General features: G+C 34.7%; 3 protein-coding genes across 4 annotated transcripts; all 3 read right to left on the bottom strand.

The window, feature by feature from the left end:
• Positions 1 to 740: 740 nt before the first annotated feature.
• Positions 741 to 2398, bottom strand: LOC133194736 (thyroid hormone-induced protein B-like). Its single transcript, XM_061330644.1, has 6 exons — positions 2129 to 2398; positions 1938 to 1992; positions 1763 to 1848; positions 1441 to 1567; positions 1011 to 1189; positions 741 to 852 (listed from the first exon to the last, which is right to left on the bottom strand). Exons 1-6 carry the CDS (start codon positions 2393 to 2395, stop codon positions 769 to 771), a joined length of 798 nt encoding a protein of 265 aa, XP_061186628.1. The 5' UTR covers positions 2396 to 2398; the 3' UTR covers positions 741 to 768.
• Positions 2399 to 3961: 1563 nt separating this feature from the next.
• LOC133195212 (MAM and LDL-receptor class A domain-containing protein 1-like) lies at positions 3962 to 21487 on the bottom strand. Its single transcript, XM_061331070.1, has 8 exons — positions 21182 to 21487; positions 21021 to 21075; positions 18231 to 18344; positions 17976 to 18086; positions 15468 to 15550; positions 15215 to 15341; positions 4221 to 4399; positions 3962 to 4048 (listed from the first exon to the last, which is right to left on the bottom strand). Exons 1-8 carry the CDS (start codon positions 21485 to 21487, stop codon positions 3962 to 3964), a joined length of 1062 nt encoding a protein of 353 aa, XP_061187054.1.
• On the bottom strand, positions 17318 to 18473 carry LOC133194735 (uncharacterized). Of its 2 annotated transcripts, none has more exons than XM_061330643.1 (2): positions 18231 to 18473; positions 17318 to 18086 (listed from the first exon to the last, which is right to left on the bottom strand). In XM_061330643.1, the coding sequence occupies exons 1-2, from the start codon at positions 18373 to 18375 to the stop codon at positions 17965 to 17967; spliced, it is 267 nt and encodes an 88-aa protein (XP_061186627.1). In that variant the 5' UTR covers positions 18376 to 18473; the 3' UTR covers positions 17318 to 17964. The 2 variants fall into 2 exon arrangements, with proteins under 2 accessions (XP_061186627.1, XP_061186626.1); XM_061330642.1 differs by having other exon boundaries at positions 17318 to 18008.
• Positions 21488 to 22364: the final 877 nt, after the last annotated feature.

Raw genomic sequence — 22364 nt, 5'->3', positions numbered from 1 at the left:
GTTTGATCATGGAATCAATCGTGTTACAAATACAAATTTTGAAAGCTGTCAAAATGACATCGCCCTTTTTCAGGTGTTTGTAGACCCTGAATCTTACGAAGCCTATTTGGAATGCAGAAATATTCTGTTCTTTTGTGTTAAATGAGTTTGAAGATTAAAAAAAACTCACTCATGATCAAATCACATATATTTTTCATTTAAAATTATATAAAATATGTATATAATGTACATGTATATACGAAATATGTATATAATTCTACTAATTCATAAGCATTCAGTGCATATAAATTTCTCAAACACTGCTACTGAAAAAAAATTCAAATTAAACATATGTATTAAGCTTTCCATAATTTATATACAGACTCGCGCGCCATCTAGCGTTAATGACTGTTGGTTTTGCATCGGTGAACGTTCGTTTTGCAACGGAGTCTGTTGATTTTCCAGTCGAGTCTGGTTGATACAGTTTTAAGCTGTTTGTTTTGTAGTTCAGTATTTTTTTTTTTTACTAAATTAATTGTTAGTTTTGCATTAACGTCTTTTTTTACACTTTGAGTTTCCGCCGCCCATAATTAGGCCTTATACTAAAACTCTATACATAAACTAAAACAAGTATGAATTTTCTACAAGACTGACTTTGCTTTCAAGTATCATTATCTATTTATCTAACTGAAATTTGATACAAGTACGAAATTATTCAATGCATGGATGAGCCCAAATTGAACAACAAAGTATAGCGATGAAGTGTCGTCTCTTAACGAAGTCTGTGGTTCAACACGGGTACGGCCACAGCTGAACAAAGTCTACAGCGATATCCCCGTAGTCGCCATTGTCTCTGGTAGCTGTTATAAGAATCTACAATAAAATTTAATTAAATTATTTCAACTTGTAACAAGTAAACATACAGAAAAATATATATTAATTCAGAAGCCTGTTCCGAAATCAGAGCATACAGATTTTTTTTCATTTAACTATTTTTTTTTTAAATTTTTTAATTTTTTTTTAGATATTACTTTTGTTTGAGAATCCAGATTGAGGTCAATTCCTGGCACTTCTCTCCAAACATCCTGGTTCTCTCCAGACACTGTCCACTTGGTTTCTGCTGATGATGTCCCGTTCTGTGTTAGCACGGTCAAAGTTCCTGTCTGGGTCCCAAACATGTGGTAATAAAACGTCAGACAGTACGACTTTGCTGTATAAAGTAGAAGGATCAATCAAATAAAACCAATGGTGAAGAAACAAAGTTATGTTATATTGTGAATTTTGAATTTATCTTTGACATAGTGTAAATTTTGTATCATTTACAGACACCGGGTAAATTCAAAATTGACAAGACATTTTAAATAAATTGACCACAAAAAATCAAATTATTGGGACACTTAGATATACCTGAATATTAATACTACATGTGTGTATGCTATGCACAAACTGTTATATACTTACCCATAAATGTCCTGGTGCTGACTAAAGTCACTTCGTCGTTCCTCTTCAACGTAGCTGCATCCATGTACTTATAAAAACTACCGAACTTTGCTGTACTTGGACCCGTCGAAGCTGTGTTTGTTGTACCCTTTAAAAACCATATCAAATAAAGGATTTTCAAGTATTTGGTAAATTCAAAATAAGATATACCGGCGGTACTAATAATCCCGCCGTTTCTTTCTTTTTGTTGCCATGAGGACCCTCTTAGGGCACGGATATAATAAAATGACACTCAACGATAAATAAAGATGTAATACATGTAAATAATTATACTTTTACTTACAGAATTTCTTATCCAATTACCATCATCGCTGCTGTCCTCACCCAAAAAACAAACCGTCCCTGGGTCTGACTCAAAGTCGCAAAATTCTACAATGTATATGATTATAACTTTAATAAATATTCATTTTTTAAATATTTCACAAACAGTTAGAGTAAAAAAAATCATTGCAACCAACCATGCGCAACGCAAGCTTTCGACAAACGATCGTAATATTCTCCCTGACTGCATTCCTACAACAACAAAAAATCATTTTAAATGGGAAACGCAAGGTTGGACATTCACAATAAAACTATACATGTATATATATCGATTTAAAACCATTGTTCAAATCTATCCGGATTCTAAATTTTGAAATCGGCTCCTTACAATTTGGTATCGCTGGCACACGTCTGTAGAATTTTCCTCCGAGTAGAGGGAATCCCAGCCCCTTATCAGCCTACAGAACGTCCCACACACGTCCACAGCGTTACACGCCCAGTTCGCGAAACACTCCGCCGTACATATCGCGTACACGTAATCCAGAGAAGAAGCCGAAACATTAGAAATTATCTGTATGGAATTCGGAGCAAAAACATCCTTCGTATACCTGAAATTCTCACATTGCTCTGAATTTGGAAATGCAGAAAGAAACATAAAAATTACTTTCCACTTCATGATTAAGCGCATCCGAAAGTTCTTCAGAACTTCAGGAATTTTATTTAATATATTATGAACGGTTTGAAAAAAAAATCGAAGAGGAATTCGAACACGTTATTGGACCCCATTCCTGTGCTGGATAAATTATAAAAACGCAGATTGGTAAACATCATATGGCCTACAATATCACTGTTCAAAAATTAAAACCTACTAGATTAACGTTAATAATTTACGGGTAATAAGATCTTTGTATCGTTTAAGTTGGGTTGGTATATTTATCACGCAAGGAAATGTTTAAACCATATTTGATAGCAAAAGGGACCCGTCATGACTTGCTTTGTTAAAGTTTTGAAATAAACTCACATGACAATCGATGAATAAAAACAAAATATACCTCAATGTTTAAGATTTATTTACAGACAATTAAATGCCATCATCGACACAGTAATATCTTCCTACAATCACTGACCATCATAAAGTTCCAGTCATAGATACCAGGGGAAATCACTTCAGATATGTCGATTATGAAAAAAAAAATAGCACAAAAGTCGTAGAAATCCATCCAACAAATAATAACTCGTTTACAGTTAATACGTTTACATGATATATATCATGATAGTTATTGAAAATGTCTCTGACTTTGCCAATCGGGATGATACCAGGTAACTGACAGTAACATCATAATTCTGTGATCAAGTCTTTAAATGACTCTCCTCCGCAACTTAATTTTCTTTATACGGGTACATCATGCATCATACATCATGCATGTCTGGTCACCCTTTGAGAATACTAGTATACTTAAAAAGATGACTCTAAAGTCCTTGTAATGACCTACTTTACTTTATTCATCAATCCAACAGAAAAAAAGGTTATTAATATATGATAAAGACAAACAGACAGACAGGACAAAAACAATATACCCCCGGGATCTTTCGATCCAGGGGCATAAAAAAGGTTATTAATATATGATAAAGCTCTCAAAAAACTTAAAATTAAACTATTGACTTCGTCAATATTGTGGTTCTGTACACACACACACCCTCACAGACAAGAAGACAAGGATTCTTGGTATTCGGACTAGACTTTATAGTAACATGTACACCTTCTCAACTATTAGACTAGTGTACTACTTTTTTCACAATCTCATTAATTAATATGTTTGTATATTTATTTAGCAAATTAGTAATGACTTAAGTGTATTAGTACAGTCAAAAGTTCAAAAGAGGCTAATACTTTGAGTAGAACAACATAAAACTACATTCAGTATCTCTCTCCATGATGCTTCAGAGAATGAAAGAACATTATACTTACTCTCCATTCTAAACATTCGTCTACTTATAAGGAATTTTATGCATTTTTGTTAGATTAATTGATTATCAAAATGAACTTCATCATAATCTGAAAATGGTTAATACATACATATAAAAAGTCAACAAATACATGCAACTATTCAATTATGACACGGTCTTCATGTATTATAGTTTGCTATCAAACTAAAAATCAAGTCCTCATAATCATTTCTCCTCCCGCGAATCGCAGTAACAATTCTTAGAAGACCTTTTATTACAGACAAGCATACGGCCAAAGTTCCACAAGGTCTATGGCGATGTCACCGGTAAAGTATGAGCCATGAATGGCTTTAATTAAAATCTGTCAATATTGAAAGAGATTATTACATACATTTTTGCAAGTAAATGACATCAAACCTGAAAGAATTAAATACATGTCTCTGTATTTTTTTTTATGTAAAAAGAAAATCATTACGGAAACAGCATCTTATTTTGCTGGAAACGCTTTATATTTGAACTTTAAACATTGAAACCTTAGTTTGCGAGTCCAGATGGAGACTGACTCCGGATAATTGGTGCCAGGTGTTGCCTTGGTTACCAGACTTCGTCCAATGAGTAACGACGGCCTCGCTACCTTTCTGTGTTTGTACGGCGAGGCTTTCTATGGAATCTCCATACATATGGTAGTACAAAGTTAGGCAGTAGGTCTTATCTTAAAGATAAGAACATACATATATTGCATTCCATTCATTTCTAATCCTATATACTTTAGGGGCATTTATTATAAATCAAACGTTCCCGAAAAATATAAACAGCTTGATAAATCTATATTTTATCCCATGTTTACCCCTTTATCCCGTGGATATGACTCATTGGATAATTTTTTCATATTCCACAGTTAAGTGCAGTTGTGACGTCACAATGGTTTTGCGTTAGAGTCAAAGTAAAATAAAGTGGAGTCCTGTATAAAACAGTGTAAAACATTGGTTGTGAAGTATTAAACATGGGATAAAAAGAATCTCCCATGATTTGTAGTTGGATATGATTTTTATCCAACGAGTTGTGTGTGTTTTTTTATCCCCGAGCCTTGGCGAGGGGATAAAAACACACAACGAGTTGGATAAAAGTCATATCCAACTACAAATCATGGGAGATCCTATATATATAAAATACATGGTTACTGTCTTGAAATATAAGCGATATTTGGGCGAGGGTAAGAAAACGTGTGATAGAGGGCGAGGCTTGCCGAGCCCTCCATCACGTTTTCGACCCGAGCCCAAATATCGCTTATATTTCAAGACAGTCTCCATGTATTTTGTTTATCCTGCAACACATTTATACATGACCTCCAAAACGAACTGTTTTCAACCGATTTAGGTACATCTCTGCAGTTGAAACTAAGACGCCATGGCGTAAACATTGCAATATTCATGACGTCACAATGCTTTTAGAACGTTGGAATACATGCACGAGGCTTTATTAGGGCATTGACCGAATAAAGCTTTAGTTTATTAGGTTACCTTTATTAGGTCAATACAAGGGGTATTTGCAGGATAAATATCGATATTTGAAAAGTTTTTATTCATCAAAATTTACGTCACCCTAGTGACGCAGTGATTAGATCAAACGTCTCGTTTTGCTCTGGAATTTCGGCGTAATAACAATTAATGAGTTTGTGGGGTTCGAATCCCACCGCGAGACGTGGAGACCGTAAGTTCAGATATAAACGTAAAAACTAAGGTCCCATTTAGAAGTAGATGCTGACATCAAAAATCAGTGCAAAATCGCCGTTAAAACCGTATGCAGATCAGCCTTTAGTCAGCAATAAGTTGGTTGTTCCTATGGACCGCCAAATTAGCATATATTCAACTATTTTAAGTTTTTTTTTTTTTTTTCTTCAAATATTTGTACCCATCATCAAATAATTGAACTATCTTCAAATGAATTGAAGATAGGTACAATTGAATTAAAGATAGGTCTAAATATAACACTTATTTTTTTAATAAATTAACATAGACTTAAATTTATTAAGTAAAGTTATCTTGAATTCCAGTATACAGATAGGTTCCATTCAATTACTTATGGGTTCAATGGAATTATACCTATCTTTAAATTATTTAAGATTGGTATTATTGATTTAAAGGTAGGTTCAATTAATACATCTCCACAGAGGACTTGAAGATAGGTAAAAAATCAATTATACCTAGCTTCACTTCAATTGCACCTATCTTTTAATCAATTAATCTTATCTTTAATTCCTGCTATTTGTACCTATCTTCAATTCTGTTATACCTATCTTCAAATGAATGAAAAATTCATAATTCAGGTATAATTGAATTAAACTTATCTTCAATTCATTTGGAGATGGGTACAATTAATTTGAAGATAGGTACAAATATTTGAAGATAGGTACAAATTAAATATTTGTACCTATCTTCAAATAATTGAACCTATCTCCAAATAAATTGTAGATAGGAACAATTGAATTAAAGATAGATCTAAATTTGTTTTGAACATATTTTATTAAATAAATCAAAAGGACTGGGAAAAAGTTCTCACAACTTCATAGTTCATCTCCTTTGATTTCTACAATATGTCATGCAAAATGACTGATAAAACTGAAATTGACGAGAAATACAAGTGGAATTTGTCAGATAATAAAGCAATTTTAAACATATAAGTTTCATCAATAATTTTATGGACGGCAGCAAATATTGTGTTATGAATCTGTAAAGATTAATTAACATCACCCAGTAATCAGTAGTGACCAATGCATCAATCAAAACAGGCGATTAAAAAGATTATTTCTAGCATAAAAATAATTTTTACTAGTAGAAAGGAAGTGATACACTTCTTTAAATTTATCACATGAATATAAAAGAACTATTGATCATATTACGTTTATAAAGATCATAGTTACATGCAAGTATACAGTCATGTCTTAGTTTATTAAGGAGGCTGGGGGGTCAACAAATTAACCACAAATTAACCACCAGATTTAACTTAATTTTTTAGATATGATATCTTAAGCTGTCAACTATCATTTGGCAAAGAAAAATTTCAAAAATTTTAGTTTTAAAATTTGATCATTTTTGTATATCTTCATATGGAGCTCTTCTTCTAAAGGAGATCAATATAATCTAAAAATGGCCACAACCCCCCAGCCTCTTTAAGGATTATGTTTGTATAGCGTTTTCCAAATGAAAAGTACGTTGGGAAATTTCTGACTTTTGTAATCCAAGGTGTTACGAAAAAAATGAGTGAGATGGCATCTTTCGTCTCTACATTTAATAGATTCCATTGTTTCACAGCGTTTGGTATGAGATGATGTGATTTAAGTAGTCCTAATTGGTATTTTGGGACAGTGAATTATTACAAGTATTATATCTGTTATACATTTTCAGGTTTGTTTGGGACATTATTATTCAAATTTTCAGGCACGCCTCATTGTGAATTTTGAACATGGTAGTCATTTTTGCGATATAGATACTGTATTTTAACGTTTCCCAACCGATGTCTGAATAAAATCTTTCTTTAGACATAAAAATAGGAAGACTTGTGACAATTCTAGCTGCAGATAATGGTACTTTTTCAAGCTTGTCAGCATTCTGATTAGAGCAGCCATCCTACACATATTGAAGCTTAATTTTATTCAAGCGAAGGTCTAATAAATGTAGTATACAATTTTGAAAGGTTATTCCTACCAATTTTGAATTCCATTTTTTTTTTTCAATAAGCATTGTTTACAATACCATCAGTGTATTCAGACCAGCTTAAGTTTTGCGACAATATTAGACCCAAGTGATGATGGACTTGAACATACTCTAATCTGTCACACTTGACAAATAGTTTAGGCGTAACAAAAATATTTTTTCTTTTTGAAAAAAGACATTTGTTTTTGGATGATGTAATTTTAGAGCCAGTCTTTGGACCACAATTCAAAAATATGTAAACCGAGATTCAGCTTATATTCAATATATAACACATTGTATTAGGATTGTCGGAGCAAATTGTCATCAGCAAACAATCGACAAATTGATAACATATTTATAGTGACGTAATTTACATATATCAGAAAAGACAAGACTATGAGATACACCTGCACATGCGTTTTGTTTAAATGATAACATTTCCTTATGCATGTACATTACGTTTTGTGTCTTATGACTTAGATAATTAGAAAACCATTGGTGAAGATTTCCAGATATACCATAATTTTGTTATTTAAAAATGAGAGATTTGTGTCATACTCTGTCAAAAGCTTTAGAAAGATCACAGAAAACCATGCAACAGGATTTACCTTCATCAATATTTTATTTTGCTTGAATCCTCAACATATGTTTCTATATTGTCTTAATAATTTGATATCGCATGTTTTTTCATATTATTAACCGAATTTCGGATCTTTCTGTATGCAGACCAATCAGATTCATTTTAGCTTTAAGTGAAATATATATGGAGATGACGAACAGTATTCAAGCTCAAAAGTCCATTCATGCAATAAAAATAAGGTGTAGAGCAAATGCGGACCTCTGAAACATCAGGGGTGGGATCAGGTGCTATGGAAGAGTGAGCATCCCCTGTCGACCGGTCAAACCCGCCGTATGCTCCTTGTCTTGATCGGGAAATAACGAAAACATTCGTCGACAATTCAGTGTATAAATAATGGCCTCACAATTAGTATGAAAAACGTCAGTCAGCATTTGACATTGATAGATTGTATTTGCTGACAAAGTCATTGTATCGACCATAGAACTTATGATGACTTTAAAGAAGACTGTTGATATTCTTGGTTCATCAACTTGTTTGTCAATAACTTATCTCGTTTTAGAAATTTAAGTGCTTTATTACGGAGTCGGTTTCTGATTCTGATTGTTTTTCGAAATGCGTAAATGAGAAAAGCCATGGTTTATCGCGATGACGAGTAGGGATCGTTTGCTCTGGTATACATTCACGAATGCAGGAAAAAAATTCAGATGTAAAATATTCCGTTGCCAAATCTATGGTATTAGCTTTGTTAATGCATTTAATCCAATCGCTGTTTTCAGTCAAAGAATTAAGAACCCTCTCGTCACTGAAAATTAAGAATTCTGATTCTGTGGTATTTTTTGCTGTTAGAGTAATAAGTGCCCTTATATCTACACTCAAATACATTGAATTCTACAGTATATTTCTCAATTTGTGATAAAGCATTCTTAACATTTTAAAGGGTCAAAATTTCATTTGCAAATATTTTATCCACTAAAGTAAATGAGAGTGATTTCTGTTCCTTGATACTTTGTTGTCTTTCTACATTTTTCCTGGGGATAAATGCCACGTACCATATATTGAAAATTATAAAGATAAGCCCAAACTTCATACCTATATACAATATAATTTTCTCAATGTCCAAACAAGAGGCCTAAGGGCCTTAACGGTCACCTGAGTATAATACAACAGTTTAGAGGATCCATAGAGTACATGTATAAAACAAACTGAAAGATGAAGCTTTGTTGCCAAAAAGAAAGAGATGATCAGGATCAACGAAATAATTAGTCTTGTATTCAGCAACAACTCGTAAATTAAGTTCTAATCAACCCCATTTTATCACTATCAGCATGCAGTCTATCAACAAACTATTAGTGCTCCTGTACTATTTTTAACTCCATATTATGACCTCTCACATTGGCCTCTCATAGTCTTTGAACAACATTTAATAAAATGAATTATTTTTGTCTCATCTATTATTTAAAAGTCTAAAAGATCATTAATACTAAAAAAAAAATACTTTTTTTATCATGATATAAAAATTCTCTCAATATTCTATTAACCTTTCAAATGCATTATTTACAGTGATTAATTATCAAAAGTGAACGACAAGGGGAATAAGTTCTCTCTGTTTGTTTGTTTGTTGTTAAACGTCCCTCTCGAGAATTTTGTTTGTTGTTTAAGTCCCTCTCAAGAATTTTTCACTCATATTGAGACGCCACCGCTTGCCGGTGGAGGGCTGCAAATTTGTGATCTATACTCGGCACTCAGGGCCACTGAGCAATGGGGGATCTTTTTCGTGCCAGCACCTACTGCAGCACGGTTTATACGGTCTCATCCGAAGGAAAGGTCTCCACGTCCTGCAGTGGGATTCGAACCCACGACGCAAGATTCCATCATCTTACTCCGCGACTCTAGAGCTCTAACCACACGCCATCTCGTTTTGTCCTTTACGAAAAGGAAGAGTCGAAACGACCGACGACGGATGAACCTGGCTGATGACTTCTGTGGATCCAGCAGTTACAACATCCTGACTGTATTCAGTATCGTTGCTTATGGTAAACTAGTAACGTGCAGGAAAGTCTGGAAGACAACCAGGAAAAACTGGTAACACTGGAAAGACAGTTGATGCTAGGAAAGACTAGAACATGGGTGATGAGTCAAGCAACTCTAGTGTCAGTTACCGTGAGAAAACACCCACATTATCAGCTACAAGCAGCCTAGAGGAACTCAGTTTTTCGAGAGGGAGGAAGGATGAAAAGTTCAACGGGGCAGATATAACGGTAACGACCAGGCCTGTACAGAGGACGTCGACTGGAAAAAAGGTTGGCCAAAATTTACTGCGGGAAGAAGTGCAAGAACACACGAGGCTTGCTAATTCACAAACCAAGGTAGGTTGTCGACCATAGGCCCCTCGGCAGCAGCGCACAGTTTTTCCAGCTGGTGAGATGCGGGAGGTCCAAAGTCAGGAGATACACCACAGTCTGAGGAGGCACAGGAAGATACCACGTCTCTGGTGGAGGAGGAAACACGTGTACCAGTGACAAATGGACCGGAAAGCAAAGATCAAATTAATGACAATGAGAAATGAAGCCAGCATGACGATGATCTGGGCTCCATCCTGGACTCTGCACTACAAGGGGGCGCAGAACGAAAGGTCAAAGCTCTTCCAAAACTACTTTTTCCACTAGAAAGTTGTTAAGAAAGTGAGGGAAGAGAGCAGAGGAAAATCCCACCAAAACCTAACAGAAGACAGGTACATATAGAAGTAATACAAATAAAGCAAGAGCTTAAGGTCTGAAGAAATAACACATGAAAGCAAACACAGAGGAGAGAGAGAGGTCTACGCCAACTTAGGGAAACCTTACGAACTCCCCTAACAAAAAAAATTCACTATAGTAAATCAAAGTTTTTACTATAGTACATCAAGGTATATTTACTTTGATTTTCAGATCATCATATTTATTCTTTCAAATTTCTACAAGTAATTTTCTTGTATTAAAAAGAAATATTTTTTGTATACTATAGTATTATGATATAATTTCAAAAGATTTCATCACTGATATGTAATTTAAGATATGATAAGGCTCTAAATTAACCAAAAAAATCTAGAGTAAAGTTTCAGAGTAAATCAAAGTATCAAAGTGTTTACCATATTTAACTACAGTAAACAATCGTTAACTATTAGTTAAAATCCCTCCAGAATGCGGAAAGATCAGGGGAAAAGTGGAAAACTCCAGCAAGAAAAAGAGGAGCTTTCATAAAAGATCTAAATAGATTCACTAAAGCAGCTTTAGATGGAGAAAAGATAGAGGAACAACTAAGGGAAAGCCATTCAGATCCCATGAAAGACGGCCCACTTGGAGAATACTGGTGATGAATATATGAAGCAGAACAACCATCTTTACCGTTAGATTGCAGAGAACCAACTTGGAAAGAAGTCTCAGACGTGGTAAGAAAGGCAAGTTCTAGATCAGCTCGAGGTCCAGTGGAGTTTCATACAAAGTACAAAAGATGTGCCCAAATGTTATTGCGACGACTCTGGAAGTTTTCAAAGGTTATATAAAGGAAGGGGAACCTAACGGATGGTTGGAAAACAGCATAGGGTGTGATGGTACTCAAGGAGAAAGATTCCAGTCAAATTAACCAGTTCAGAACCACATCGCATCTGAATGTGGAGAGAAAAATCTTTTTTGCAGTGTGGGCAAAGATCATATATGACCTGCAACAACTACATAGACACTTCAGTGCAGAAAAGAGGTATTCCCGAATTTCCAGGATGCTTAGAACATACCAGAGCAATCACACGGCTTATCAGGAGGCCAGAATTAACCAAGGAGACCTTACAGCTGTTTGGTAAGACCTGGCAAATGCATACGGCTCTATACCACACTCGCTTATCATGAAGGCAATCCAGCACTACCATGCTCCTGTCAAGATCCAGAAAATCATCAAGAGTTACTTTAATGGAATCTACCTGAGTTCACTTTAGGACAATTCACAACAGGGTGGCAGAGGTTGGAGAGAAGACTGGCTGCACCATCTACATCATCTTTTTTTTTGGGGGGGGGAAGAATTTCATCATCAAAGCAGCAGAACGGGAACAAAAGGCCCCAAACCAGCAACAGGGACTCGATTAATATCAAAGAAAGGATTTGTGGACGATATAACGATAACAACAATAATACACGTCGAGGCACGATTGATACTAGAAGCATAACATAGACAACTACCTCTTCAATAAAAATGGAACTTGGAAAATTTTCTTATCTTGTGATTGTTTATCAACAAAATTACTTTGTTAAAGATCACTCAGATTCTACACAAAAGTACTCTAAAGTTGATATTAAAAGGATGCTGGAGTTCCTTACTGACAACATTTTTGTAGTCTTCGTAGACCAGGTCTTTCAACAAACTGTTGGGATTTCTATTGGGCACTAATTTTGCTCCCTTATTAGCTGACATGTTTTAATATTCTAATGAGCAGAATTTATTCTACATAAAAAAAGAAAACACTTGTTTTGGCAATCAACTTGAAATTCAGATATATCGACGACGTTTTCTCAATTAATAATAGTTACTTCCATTCATATGTCGACTCGATATACCGGGATCCCAGTGAAATTGAAATAAAAGTTAACACAGAGTCTGTCACATCTGTTTCATATTTGGATGTTTTATTGACTATAGATGATAAGGGGCAATTAACGACAAAATTGTATGACAAATGAGATAACTTCAGCTTCTCCGTCTTCGACTTACCTTATTTATGTAGTAATATTCCGCTACATGTGTACTACCTGCATATGGTGTTTATGCTCCCAACTTATACGATGCTCAACAGCATACTCTGAGTACGATCAATTTTTAAATCGAGGCAGGCTACTGACAAATAAGTTGATGCTACATGGATTTCAACAACCTCGTTTAAAGTCAGCATTTCGTAAATTCTGTGGTCGTTCTAATGGCCTTGTTAACAAATATAACCTATCATTGGGTCGTATTTTGGCTGACGTGTTTCAAATCAATCGTTAGGCCTTTGTTTTTATACTAAATTTGACCACGGAATGTCCCGTGTACCTGATCAAAACATAGGGTTCACGGGTTGACCGACCAGCAGGGGATGCTAACTCCTCCCAGGCACCTGATCCCACCTCTGGAATTTCCGGGGGTCCGTGTTTTATGCCCTGTTCACAGATTTGTGTTGTGTGTAGATTTTTTTTTTAAGATCGATCACTCTTTTTTATCTTTACCGTTTTCATGACAAGTAAGCTGGGCAAGAATGAAGTTCAAACCACAGAAATCAAGAAGCTTAATTTAAAAAAAGGGAAAAGTCACTAAGAATTTCATACTGCTGATACAAGGGGAGGAGATGCCATCTACAGTGGAAAAACCCGTTAAGTGTCCTGGATAATGGATAATGGAAATTTGAAGCCTGGATGTATCAACATGGACTACTGCTTAGGCTGCTATGGCCATTGACTCTCTATGAAGTCTCCAGCACAACACAATAGATCCGTCAATAAATTTTTAAAAGATGGCTAGGTGTCCTACCATGATTCACAAGTCTAGGACTGTACAGTTCCTCATCCAAACTCCTACTGCCAATATCATCCCTGGTAGAAGAATTCAAGGTGGCAAAAACCAGGCTATTTCTGACCCTGCGAGACTCAAAAGATGAGAAGATTCAAAGAGCAGGAATAGGTGTAAAAACAGGGAAGTCAGTCGGTAATGCAGTCCATCATGCAGAAACATTCAGATATAGTGGGCACTATAGAAGAGGGAAAACAGAGCTTTAAAGCACAGAGAGAGAGAGAGAGAGAGATTACAAAAGCCAGAGCAACGAAAACAGGAGGCCAAGGCACATGGACAAGAAGAGCAACAATTGAGAGAAAGTTAAATGAGGAGAAATCTGGCGGATGGAGCCATACCGCATCTATTTCGTACTAAGATCTGTCTATGATCTGCTACCATCACCAACAACCTGAACAAGTCCTTATGGAAATACTGAGCTGCGAGTTATGTGGGAAGACAGGAACTCTAAAGCACATTTTGTCATCTTACAATGTTGCTTTATCATAAGGCAGGTACAGATGGAAACAAGACCAAGTACTGAGAGAGCTAGCAGACATTCTATATAAGGAACGAAAGAAGAAAGGTCAGAAAAGATATAAACAATTCATTAAGTTTGCTAAAGAGGATGAAACATCAAAAATTGCTAAAACTCCAGAATCGATAATCCATTCTTGAAGCAGCTGCTTCCTGGGAGTAGTTGGAATAATCTGTGTCTGTGGACAAGCCCCTCACCACAGTTAGAATATGTCCCATATACTTGCAATGTAGCAAATTGGATCGGATCCGCTCCGAACTGATTTAGAAGAATACAAAAGGAGTTGCACTGAAAATAACTACCAAATTAATCATAACAAACCTTTCTGAGATTGTATATGCCTTTTAACCTTAAAAAACTATCCATAAACATACGAAAATTCAACTCATTTTCTCAGCGTTTTTTCTTCGTTTTTTTTCCTCGAACTCTCTCATGTCTCTGGATTGTTCATAGAAAATCACAGAGTTCGACTTATCGCCCGTGTTTATTTTGCTACATTGCTAATACACGGAACGAGTTCTATAGTTAAACTGGGTCCGTAGGACAATCACAATATCATTTTAACGATAGAACGTTCTATCTGTCCTGGGAGATGCGGGCGGACCTTGGTATTTCTAGACATTATACAGACAAAACTCCGCCCCGACAACTTATTATGGTCTTATACCAACAAGAAGATTATAATGGTTAACTGTACCCATGGAAGAGAGATGTGCGGAGGCCTACCAGAGAAAGAAAATAAAATAACAAGATCTGGCAGATGAAGCACGCAACAAAGAATGGAGAGTATGGATATTTCCTGTGGAAATTGGCTGCAGAGGATTCCCTGTACAATCCATCTGGAGAGCCATGACAGCTCTGGGAATCACAGGGAAAGGCAGACTAACAGGAATACAGAGACTATCAAACACAGCAGAAAAGTCATCTTGCCGGTTATGGTGGAAAAGAGAAGAGATGGAAGCCATCTACAGACGAGCAGTGATTTGACCAATCACTGCTGACTCCCCATCCTGAGGACATTCCAGGTTATGAGTCAAAAGGAAGGATGAACCTGGTTGATGACGTCTATGGATCCAGCAGTTACAACATCCTGACTATTAGGTACAGGTGTATCAGCACTCTACATGATTATCACTTATAGCATTGCTTGAATCCCTTATGTACATTTACCTTCGAAGGTTTTGGTGCTTTGTAAAATGGCTGTATATCCGTCGGAATAAGAAGAGGTTTCAATATATTTGTAGTAAGTTCCAGAGTAAGCTGAACTTGGACCAGTGCCAGCAGAGCCTGTACTACCCTATCACAAAATAATATTTAATCTTGTTTTGATTAAACAGGTTAAACTATTCATAATGTACTTCAAAAGGTTAATTCCAATTATAAATGTAGTGTGTATTCAAAGTTATTTTCAAATTTCATTTACCGACTTTTGTGTCCAATCGAATGAATCTCCTGTTGATTCGAACAAAAAACATGATGTTTCACCGGTCTCAAAATCACACAAATCTGAAAAATATTGATACTAGTAATTGTGAAGGTCAAATAAGTTATTTTGCATTTCTTCATTTCATGCAAAATATCCTCTGTCTGTTAGGCAAAAAATAAGAAAAAGTATAGGAAGTTCACAACTCCAATGGCAATTAGTTTGTTTTAATGAAAAATGAACTAACATCAAAGTTTTCCATTTCAAAGATGATAGATAGATTATAATGTTATAATGTTATCTATTACCACAAAAGCATGCCTCCTTATGCGTAAGGACATACATGTAGGATACTTGAAAATATATTCTATAGAAATTTTGAAGATATGAAAACAAGTTGTACAGACTTTGATATTGCTTAAACACAGATTAAAATATAAATTTTGGAAAAAACAAACTATCAAGCCAGCTTTATTTTTTACACTTTCCGCAAATATAGTATACTTTAATATCTGTACTAAAATCCATTCAAACACATGATAAAAATGCAGCGAGCACAACACTGAGTGTTTGGTCGGGCCGCTCCATTTCTTCCTGTTTCTTTGCACAAATGAAGTCCACTGTCTTAAAATCTGTGGCCTATCGAAGGGGAAATAGTGCAAACTAATTCCACTAGTCTCTGTTTTGGTCATGCTGCAACCTGCAGCTATACATCTTCTTCCCCGAACAGCGGCGGGAGTGTCCTCGGACATTTTTCTATCAGTTTACACACTATATACACACTAAAAAACGAAATCCTACATGGTAAAAACTAAAACTATTCACTACTGAAAACACTATATACACTTAATCCATCTAATAATGTTGAAAACACGAGAAAATCTACTGAATGCTACGATATAATTCTTTCTCTCCTCTATCTTCGATATGGCGGGTACATGTTCTGACGTCACGGCGATCTGGGTAGCAAAAGCGCGCGTTTTAATAAACCGTTCAGGTGTGATTTCGGGTTTTTTCACAATATCTCGTGTAATACACGACATACTTTGATGAAATTTTTGGAATAGTTCTATTTTTTCATGAACAATTGAATAAATAATTATCGTTTTCCACTGCAGGTACCCTTTAAGAAATAAAAACTTACTCTAATTTTACCATGTTACAAATCAATTCATTATAAATTAATTTGAAAAACAATATTTTCTTTAGTCCAGATTAGTATCACCCTTGATCGTTGACACTGTGACCTCCAAATTAAAAGAGGTCATTTACTCCTTAAGGGGAACCAGTGATCAAAGTTTAATGGCTCTAAAACAAAGGACTCTAAAGATATTGACCGGGGACAACGCTTCGTCTCGACATATCGACAGTCATACCAACCAACCAACGACAGGTGTAAATCAACGTGCCTTTCTTTTTAAAGGGTCATAAAAATTACCCATCCAAAACCCTCACAAGTAGCAAAGAAACTTTTTTTATTCACAGATTCTGATAAATATATATTTATGTAATTTTTTAAGAGAGAGAGAAAAGGAAGGAGAGAAAGAGAGAGAGGGAATTACCTAAATAAATTCTTCCGGTGCTCCCAAGCTTCATCAAAATTTTATACAGTTAATCACCCTTCATGAGGTCAACATGGTGAAATGATGACCCGAGACCTGACCCACGAGGTGACCTGACCTGACCGAGGCCAACGGCCGAGGTCAAGTCAGGTCATCGAGTGGGTCAGGTCAAGGGTGATCAATTATTTTATTATACCGACAATAATAATAATAATAAATTTTAACACATATGTAACATTTTATTTCAACAGAATAATGCATATTCTGAAATAACGATTTAAGCGGCAATAAATTTGAATTTGAATGTTCAATTGAAAAGTGAAAAAAACACATCTTAGAATCATTAAATCATTTACAGAGTCCAATAAAGAACTTTACAGTATCTTTACTTTTGTTGTTCTTTTCCCATGTAATAGTGAATGTGCACTTGACCAACATTTTTGAATTATGGGCCACAAGAGTTCTGAGGCGTTTGGTCAACTTTAACATTCTCCTTTTCTTCTGGAACATTTGCAAACAAATCTGAACCATTTTCATCATGTAGGACTTCAGATAGCAATTGTTTGATACTGACAGTTTCAAATTCACAGTTATTCAACTTTAAGAGCTGACTTTCTGAAGTACTGGTACAAGAATTTGTTGGAACAACTGGGTTTTCTAGCCCTAGCTTTGTTGATGGGTAAACCACAGATGACAATACATCAAACATTTCTTGCTTTTTTGTTTCACTTACACATCTTGAATAGCATTTTATGGAAGTTTCGGACTTATGTCCACTGACAGACATGATGTGTCGAACTTCTTTCCCACGCTGATCCAAACTAGTAATACACGTGGCACGTATGCAGTGGTTTGTATACAGAGTTGAGAGTTCGGCTTTCATAGATATTGTTTTCATAAAATTTCCCAAAGTATTATGACCTACTGGAGAATTGTCATACCAAACAGCATCTGAATCGTTGATATGGCGCTTCGGTCTCTGCCAAAAAACTTTCACAATTTGGATTCAGCTTTCCGAGGTATTTCTCCAGACTAGACACTGGACACTTCTCATCACCTACATGGACATATTAATATGAAAAATTGTAAATCAGTTGAATTCATGAAAATTATGTCACATAGACAAATATATGATCTAAAATTAGTTAATACTGAGGTTTACATTAATTTTATTTTACATGTATTTCAAGAAGTATATTACCTGGTATTTCATATATTCTTGCTGAAGATGCATCATAGTCATTCATGTCACTTCCTCTGTGATTTTTGGTTTCATACTGAGCGACATTAAGATAATACCTCCTTCCTTGGCCATCTGTTCTCAAAACAAAATCAGTTTTCTTCATACTTCTCAGATTTCCCCTTCCTCTTCTTCATGTGTAGAACATCACATCAAGAAAAACTTTATATTGCAATCCGTGTGGACTGTTTTCTATGTCAGCATCGCTGATAATTTCCTTGTGTTGAGTGGTTCCCTTTCCAGCTCGTTTGATGTTTGTCAAATTTCGTTTGATAGACGAAAATCTGGGTCATTAATAATGGGTTGTATGTTCGTTCGCCCTGAAACTTGTTCGCCCTTGACGCCGTTCGCCGTAATTCCCGTTCGCCCAAAGTTCGATCGCCCTAAAAATTGTTCGCACAGGGTCCGTTCGCCTTATTTATATTGCAGAAAGTTGAATTATGAACCAATAGAATTTTTTAATAAATTATATGTATATCGGTACATAAATTGCACACGAGAGACAACAGACGTATGCATGTGGTCACTATAAATACCTGTACTATCAAAGACTATCAAAGACCAGGCAGACCAACAGAAATTAACGTCTCAGTCCTTTAATTGTTTTCAAAACATAACGCAGATTGTAGGCTATGATCCCCTAAATTACAGTGAAATTATTAAGTATAGTTAAATCAATTAAGCATGTAAAGAGCATAAAATATCAAATTTTAATTACTTAAGGAGGCTGGGGGTCAAATTAACCATCAGATATAACTTATTTTTTTTAGATATGATATCTTAAGCTGTCAACTATCATTTGGCAAACAAAAATTTCATACATTTTAGTTTTAAAATTTGATCATTTTTGTATATCTTTATATGGAGCTCTTCTTCTAAAGGAGATCAATATAGTCTGAAAAATGGCCACAACCACCCAGCCCTCATAATTAAGATTACGGTAAATAAAAAAAATACTATAGCAACATTTGAAACAAAAAAACACCAAGTCGTATAATATTGAATAAAATTAATAATAAATGTTAATATTTGCTATATACTGTATATATAATAGGGCGAACGAGATATAGGGCAAACAAGATATAGGGCGAAGAAGAATAATGGCGAACGGACAAGAATAACTTACAGATATAGTCTATCTAAAAACGGTACAGTAAACATGAAGGAAAAACGAAGCGGTCATATATTTTCTGCACAGGTCAGGTTCAGCGGTCAATAATATTAATGACCGGTCAATATCTCATACACATGCAACAATCAAGTCATTAAGGGTCATGTGACACAAAAACGGGTCATAAGCTAATTTTAATGTTTTCTAATCAACCAATCAGATTCTTTCATTCTAATTGGAGGTATAATAAATCTGATTATTGTTCTTATAGGCAATATACTTGTTTGTATCATACATATCTTTGATGGAGAATATCAATCTATTCAAGGAGAGTTTTTACCACTACACCTGATTCTCATTCTATAAATAAAATATTTTGTTTGAATAGCAATGGGATATTTAATTTTGTCTAATTTTTAAAATGATTCCAGTATAAATTCCTTCTTTGAATATACAACATTAATATGAATCTTTCTAAAACAGTACCTATCAAAACTGTTCAATAAATCTTGTATTAGTTCACATCCCCCCCCCCCCCCCAAATGTGCTCAATAGTTTCAGTCTCAGTTTCACAAAAAGAACACCCATATGAACCTACTTTCTTAATTTTATGTAAAAAGGAATTTGTTGCTAATATATTATGGTTAATTCGAAACTGAAACCACTGAAGTTTTTTATATCCGGTAGGGGACTAACAAAGCCATGACATATTGAAATTAATTAGTGAAGATACAGCTCAATCGTAATCCGACACCTTAGAGGTAATATCGAATATAAACAATATCAATAGACAGATCGCTGGTGTGAAAAGTATAGAAACCTTTTGTAACATATTATTATCAATTTATAAATAATGATTACAATTAATTACAATCCAGGTACTGAAACTTATACTCTAATTTGTCTTTTTATTTTGAACATTGTATTGATTGACTGTATGCCTTTCAAATACATGTACAATATCAATGTGCATTAAAAAAAAATCACATATACTTAGTATTATTACTATATTTTGGGGACATTTTTAATATTTTCTTTTAACTTGAAATTAAATAAGAAAATCAGAAAATTCTTGAATACTGCACAGGTTTGATTAAATATTAATGCATTCTGACATTTTGAAAATATTTATCTCAAAATGTTGGCAACCATATCAATTATATAAAATCATTATATTTTTGAGAGACAAATTTTTATTCAATTAAAAATTTTTTTAAAAAAATTAAGGATTCTAAGTTGTTCATACTATCGACATTATTTTATTTTTTAAAAAGAAAATTAATGTTCATACAGGCACCATTCACTTTTATAACAAGTTAAGACAACTTTAAAGAAGCGTATAAGTGAACATATTTTTTCCGATTTGGAACTTTATGTTGCTGATGAGTGTTTAATCTTATGCAAATGATACTTTAACAATCGTAAAGTCACTATAGATAAAAATCCTAACACTAAAATAAGCATGTGATTCAGAGTTAGCTGTCTATGTTTTAAAACGTATCACTGACAGGCAATGATGTCAGGATGATGAAGATTAATACTCAGTAGGATCGTTAAAAAAAATCACAAATTAAAAAAAAAAGTTTATAACAATTTTCAGCCTTATTTTTACTCTTGAATGCAAAATCTGAATGTGTTACCATGAATGGTGCACCTTCCCCGTGCTCTGTTATAAAAATATCCTTCTTCACATTCCTAAATAAAAGAAAAATTGCTGTTACAATCATTTTAATTCGCTTGAAGTTTGGACAATAAGCAGTAACGTAAAACATTCATAAGCCATGATAAATAATTATCTTACAATATGATGGCGTTGACATAAATCTTCAGCATTACCAACAGAACCAGTCGGGGTCCAGCCTCTGATCGTTCTACACTGTAAACTCCCGTAACAAATGTCAAACGCGTTACATTCAATGTTTCTCAAACACTTTGGAGCACACAATCCAAAAAGTTCTTCTCTAGACGTTCCTGAGTGGGTAGATATCACCTGAATAGGATCTGGGGCCGATACCTCCCGATAATATTCAAACTGAATGCATTCATTTGTGCCCCAAACCTTACCAATCGTAAAAGCTAAAGAAAATACAATTGGTAGGAGTTGCATTCTAATAAACTTTTTCTTGAACTGAAGTTTTTTCGGGCGAAATTTCAATTAGGGATTGAAGTGAAATATTTCAGCTTTTTGAAAACAGTGCAATCCTATGTCCTATCTCTGTTAGATGATGTTGCTGTGTCATACCAAACAATTGTCCCTCAAGGGTGTACACGCAAACGCATTATATTTAAGTTCGGGAAACAGAATCTCGGACTATTCCCAGTTCAGATTTTATATGATATAAATCATTAAAGGCCGGATAGATTGACAAACTCTTTTTGTATCGGAATTCCGTTTCAATTTACCATTTTTATTATGCCAAGCGATTTCTCACGTGATGTTACTTACGGTACACCAATTCAAAGTTCTTCTCGAATTATTAATGATATCTCCAATTCTGAATTATCGCGCCCATTCAATTCAGTTGGTGGTACGTATTATAAATCAATTTACTAAATTGATAGCTGCAGAACTGTAGCGTTATGGTTTTATATTTAATCTTTGACCATAATGATACAGATCCCGTAATGCAAATATTGTGCAATTTACGGCGCAGGATTTTCAACGCACGGTTGGGGAGAATTTCTCCAACTTTCCAGCATTGATCAATCAACTACCTTTCACTCCCTAATTCTAGACATATTTTTAACCAAACTCCTCCTAACCCTTTACAATTGTCTCTACATACTAGTTAACTTGCTTGTTTTGAATTTTTGTCGGATGGCAGAAAATTCAAAACAAGCCTCATTATTCAAATTGTGTTTTAGAGGAATTTGGATTTAATTCTGCAAGTGGTAATCCAACTTATATCCATAGCTCCCTTTCTAAGGAGGAAATTATTCAAAATCATTTGTCAGTTTGAAATATTTTTAATATCCCCAACAAC

Source organism: Saccostrea echinata, unplaced genomic scaffold (assembly GCF_033153115.1).
Source record: "Saccostrea echinata isolate AGI-Se365-2 ecotype Australia unplaced genomic scaffold, CSIRO_AGI_Sech_v1 ptg000029l, whole genome shotgun sequence".
Classification (NCBI taxonomy): Eukaryota; Metazoa; Mollusca; class Bivalvia; order Ostreida; family Ostreidae; genus Saccostrea; species Saccostrea echinata.
Note: the sequence above shows the minus strand (reverse complement) of the source record. Positions and strands in the feature narration are given on the sequence as shown.

Coding starts and splice junctions, on each gene's coding strand:
- LOC133194736 (XM_061330644.1), bottom strand. CDS start 2,395: ATGTTTCTTTCTGCATTTCCAAATTCAGAGCAATGTGAGAATTTCAGG. Junction 1,568..1,762: donor GTAATTGGATAAGAAATTCT/GTAAGTAAAAGT, acceptor TGGTTTTTAAAG/GGTACAACAAACACAGCTTC. Junction 1,190..1,440: donor CAGCACCAGGACATTTATGG/GTAAGTATATAA, acceptor TACTTTATACAG/CAAAGTCGTACTGTCTGACG.
- LOC133194735 (XM_061330642.1), bottom strand. CDS start 18,272: ATGACTATGATGCATCTTCAGCAAGAATATATGAAATACCAG. Junction 18,009..18,230: donor AAGAATATATGAAATACCAG/GTAATATACTTC, acceptor GTTTTTTGGCAG/AGACCGAAGCGCCATATCAA.
- LOC133195212 (XM_061331070.1), bottom strand. CDS start 21,487: ATGCAACTCCTACCAATTGTATTTTCTTTAGCTTTTACGATTGGTAAG. Junction 18,087..18,230: donor AAGAATATATGAAATACCAG/GTAATATACTTC, acceptor ATGTCCATGTAG/GTGATGAGAAGTGTCCAGTG. Junction 15,551..17,975: donor ATATCAACGATTCAGATGCT/GTTTGGTATGAC, acceptor AATATTTTTCAG/ATTTGTGTGATTTTGAGACC.